This window comes from Sinocyclocheilus grahami, unplaced genomic scaffold, assembly GCF_001515645.1.
Source record: "Sinocyclocheilus grahami isolate Dianchi unplaced genomic scaffold, SAMN03320097.WGS_v1.1 scaffold150.1, whole genome shotgun sequence".
Classification (NCBI taxonomy): Eukaryota; Metazoa; Chordata; class Actinopteri; order Cypriniformes; family Cyprinidae; genus Sinocyclocheilus; species Sinocyclocheilus grahami.
The window spans coordinates 998,531-1,003,649 of NW_015505329.1; the positions used below are offsets into that span (position 1 = coordinate 998,531).

The following is a 5,119-nucleotide window of genomic DNA, read 5'->3' on the forward strand; positions in this document are numbered from 1 at the left end:
ACGAAACTTACTAGAGAAGCGTGAAGTGGGACATAATATACCTCTGTAAATAAATAAAATTAAAATTCACGTCTCGCACACTTAAATGCCCTTTGTATGGAACATATACACTCCCTTCAAACTGGAATCATGGAGGAATATCCGGTAATGTCCACTTTGGAGGGCACTTACAGTCAAATATAACAAACGTATGAAGCAATAAGAGAAACATACAAAATGTGCAGAGCGGGGGTACGTGAGGACTAGAAATGAGAACCGCTGTTCTAGACATGCCAAACATTTGAGGCTACAGCACAGCAGCTCTTCTTCTTGGTTTTCTCTGATGCACTAACTCTGCAGCAGCTCTTCTTCTTCGTCATCTCATCTCATGCGCTCACTCAACCAAACGTTCTAACCACAACCTCCCCACCCTCTCTTTCTTCTGTTTTATAATCATATATAATAATATAAGCATAAAGCATATAAAGCAAAAAAGGTAAGATTAAAAATAAAACCTGTCAATTAGACAAGGGAAAAAACAGGTATAACACTAGACATTCCGTCCCCCCCACTTTTGAAATGATGGCTACGCCCCTGACTGTAGTCCAAACGAGCCGTTCGTTGTCATTCTTGAAAAGGGATTTTTAAAAAACGAAATATCTCCCTTTGGAGTGGACTTTGAGATTTGTAACTTTCTAGATCTTTTTAATGCCCAAACATACACACTACACACTGACAAAAATTAAAAAAGTGAAAAAGCATAATAGGACCCCTTTAAAATGTAGAAGTCGTCATTAAGAAGTCATGGAAAATGTCTTTCCCATCTCCCTCTCTTACTCATGCTTGAATAACTTTTCCCTGAAGCCTGCAGTGCATGGCGCCACAGCATGCAGTGATCCTCAAGTGTCCTGATGCCCAGAAATGCATTTGTACTCTTTGGGACGATCTGCTCACATGACACCCTGAACTCGCCAGTAATGTGCTTGTTTTAATGCCAGCGGTGTTGTTGGGAATTGCAATCCGTCTTTCCTTTATTCAGTTCTGGTTTTGTTTTCATCTTTGAAAACCTTTTGTCTTGTTGATGCTACTTGGGTCACTCTAAGTTCCTCCATGAAAAGTTTCTAGTTTCTCCTGCTGATTTTTACCTTTCTTAGCTCATTTTCTCCTCTTTTCTGCATCCTCTAGTATCTCCAAAGGAGGCAGCAGGAAAACACCCAGCGGCAGAGTCGTGGAGAGCCACCATTACCGGAAGAAGACATTAATAAGATGTTCAAACCTCCGCAGGCGCCTCCACGCATGGACACGCTCCTCATCGCAGGTATCCGGGGGGTCAACGACCGCCGTTCAACCTCAGTTAAACAGCTTTTTCTTCCAGCCTATTCTGCAGGGCATTGGAAATTTATAGTCCTCTGTCTAGAAGAATTGATACATGAATTGATCAATTCAGCAATGAATGGATCAGTTTAAATGGGAATGGGGATAACTGCAGGTCTTAAATCTTCACACCATGTTCTTATCCCGATGGAGTCGCAGTTAGATTTGCCCCCTTGTATCGGACTACCATCATCGCTGAAGGGGATGATTAAGTACTAAGGTTGTCAATAGTTTTTTCACCCATTAACATGATTAATCTTATTTAATTAAGTTTAATTGTCCACTTTTAAATGTAGTCAAGGCTCAACAATCAAGTTCAAGTTTAATGTATTTATATAGTACCATTAACAACAGCAGCAGCTGACCAATGTGCATTACAACATCAGATCAAATAAGAAGTAATATAACAAGACATAAAATATAAGAAATAAAAGCTAGAAATGTCAACAATATTTTTTTCTTCACTGTCCATTTAAAACATTTAAATAATTTTTTTTTTAATTTATTTATTTAAAACCTGCATTGCCAATATTGTTATAAAAAAATGGCAACTTATTAACTATTTTTTTTACAGAAACACATTTATTAATAATCATGACTATAACAATATTTTTTTTTTCTGTATGATCTGGAAATTATACAACTCTGAATCTCAATGACTCCACAATGGCGTACAGTGCAAAACATTATTTATTTGTTTGCAATTTTTAAGTTCTTCCATCTGATGCACCAAAGCCATCACTGTACAGGTCATTCTCGCAATTATCACAAAACCTCTTTTTAGCCAGTTAAATACATCACCTTGACATATCAAATAAGCAGAATTTGCAAAAACAATGTATAAATACAGAATCCTTGGATGTCCTCCTTACACAATAAACCTGATTTATACCATAAGCTAATTTTTTTTTTTGAGGCTCCACACCCTGAACCAGGTGTGTCTGATTTAATTTTTTTCAGTTTCAATGAAATAAATGCACTATATTTTAGTTTGATAATATTTTTGTTTATATATATATATATATATATATATATACTGTATATTGTACTTTTAGGGGATTTGCGGTGCTAAATTGTTTATGCAGTAGTTATAATCCATTTATTACCCGTTAACCGCTTTTGGCGCTTTTCAACTGCACGGCACGGCTCAGCTCGGTTTGCGTTTCCACTGCAGTTTAGTACCGCTTTTGAGGTACTTTTCATTCCGCATCGTCTCATCGAGCTCTCGCTGGATCCTCTCCTCGGCTATCAATGAGAGGAACGTCTGTACTTCCTCAACAGACCACGAAACAAACATTATTTTGTTGTTTAAAAAAAGTTGCGTTCGATCCTTGCTGACTGTGCTGATTTAATCTAGCAGGTCTAGTGTCTCGTGTCCCAAGTTCAATGACTCGGGTAGTGGCGATTCTCTTCAGCCAATCAGTGATCAGCAGGGTTTACACGTCACATTTTGTTAACGGTACGGCTCACTTGGAACCTCAGACGAGGTGGTACTGAAAAAAGTACTGTACACAGGAGAAAACCCTCCCAAAAGCAAGCCGTGCCGTGCCGTACCATGCAGTGGAAAAGCGTCATTTTTGAACAGACCTAAAACGTAAATTTCCAACTTAAACTGTCATAAATATTGAATGCTTTGAAGCACAGACATAAGTTTGGTCTCTTTTCAAAGAAGATACTTGACAGATTCTTGCTAAAGTGTAAAGCAATAGAAGTTTATTGTTAAGAAAAGGCACAAATACACCATTTTAAAGTTTTATATAAATTATAAAAAGACATCAATCTGAACAATTTGTGTTCCTAATTTGAAGTTGATATCTCAAAAAATGATCTTGCAGTAACATTTTGTTTGGGCACAGTACCAGACGTTTCCACTAGATGAAATGTGATGAAATTTCACTAGATGAAACCACAAAGAGTGATTTTTTTTAAATTTATTTATTTTTTGTTCAGGACCATTCAGACTTTTCTAATCATGTTTTTGTGTGTGTGTTCACATAGCAAGTGCCAAAGCCTTTACCAAGTTTCGTACCATTCCAATGAACTAAAAAAATTATATAAAAAAAACACTGTCCAAAATGACCGAAGAGCACCAGAGGTTTAAAATGTGCAGTGCTCGGGCCCCTCAGGACCAGGATGGAGAACATTGTTATACACCAAGTCCTTGACATCAAATTCTCATTTTGTTGTAGTTTGTCTGGCATCTTCAGACCATTGCTGTGTGGCCAGGTCTATTTACTCCAGTTGAATAATCAATAACGTTTGTTCTTGTTGTATATAATTAATTTGTTTCCCTCTGCTTCTTCACAAGGACAAGTCAACAACTACTGTCAGAACATTAAGGCGTTCACCTCGCAGAACCTCGGAAAACTGTTCATGGCAGAAGCACTGCAGGGCCACAGCAGCTAGAGAGAGACATGTGAGAAGTGACGAAACGGGGATACGAGCGACACATCTGCCTTTCCCCTTCTCTAACCTCCAGCAAAGACCATTACAATGAGCTTAAGGGAAGATCTTGTACAGATTTCTTTGTAATTTGTACAATAAAGATGTATGCATCTCTCATTGCCGTCTTTTTTGATGCTTATTCATTATCCAAGTTGCAGCATATGTGCCGAAGAATCCTGCTGTCTGATTGCTTGGCAAAGCTGGAAATAAACTGGTAATGTCATTGAAGTTTTCTCGAATTTCACTTTCAGACTTGCTTTCACACTGGGCTTGTGCACTAAATGACTGGTTTTGGGTGTTTTAATGAGGCTGTCGGATCGGCTTTAATCACAAATAATTATGTGCACTATGAACGGCGTACAGCAGTGCGATTCTTGCTTATGTTCTTCCACAGCAGGTTATCCGCTCGGGAGCCGCGCCGCAGAATGTTTAAATGCTGTCTTAGGTACCTAAAGATTTCATGTCACTTCTAACAAAGGAAGAGTGATTACGTGCGATCAGAGGTCGCTGAAAAGAAGATGCATCTGCCGTGGATTAAATTGTAGTTGTAAAAACACTTTCAGTTAGTTGGCAAGAAGCAGTTTGTTTCCGTGCATTTTAAAGCATCATAGGTGAGCTCTCGACATGAAAGATAGGTTGCAGCATTATGCTGCATTATAGATTGCTTAATGTGAAACAGCATGTATACTTCACAGAGAAGCCAATGCCAGAATGCATTACTATGAGTTGAAAAAATGCCAAGATGCAGAGAAGTCATGAGAAATGTTGATTATAAATATGTGACCCTGGAGCACAAAAGCAGTTTTAAGTCGATGGGGTATATTTTTAGCAATGGCCAAAAAAACATTGTATGGGTCAAAATTATCGATTTTTTTTTTTTATGCCAAAAATCATTAGGATATTAAGTAAAGATCATGTTCCATGAAGATATTTTGTACATTTCTTACCGTAAATATATCAAAACTGAATTTTTGATTAGTAATATGCATTGCTAAGGACTTCATTTGGACAACTTTAAAGGCGATTTTCTCAATATTTTGATTTTTTTGCACCCTCAGATTCCAGATTTTCAAATAGTTGTGTCTCGGCCAAATATTGTCCAATCCTAACAAACCATACATCAGTGGAAATCGTATTTATTTAATCTCAATTCCATTGACCCTTGTGACTGGTTTTGTGGTCCAGGGTCACATATACTATTCCTATCAGTGAGACTCTTTTGGACTCTTTTTAGCTTAGCAACATGCCAATGTAAAACTAGCTGGCAGCTGTAAAGCATCCTAAATCAGACGCTTGTGGAGTTAATGCTGTTTGAGTAGAT

At 37.8% G+C, this 5,119-nt stretch overlaps 1 protein-coding gene across 1 annotated transcript in view; it reads left to right on the forward strand.

The window, feature by feature from the left end:
• Window positions 1-3,915, forward strand: part of LOC107592121 (eukaryotic translation initiation factor 3 subunit H-A) — a 76,319-nt gene extending 72,404 nt beyond the window's left edge. The window contains exons 7-8 of the mRNA XM_016281506.1: window positions 1,165-1,297; window positions 3,662-3,915. Coding sequence (XP_016136992.1) covers window positions 1,165-1,297; window positions 3,662-3,759 — 231 coding nt within the window. The 3' untranslated portion in view covers window positions 3,760-3,915. The remainder of the gene's footprint in view (window positions 1-1,164; window positions 1,298-3,661) is intronic.
• Window positions 3,916-5,119: the final 1,204 nt, after the last annotated feature.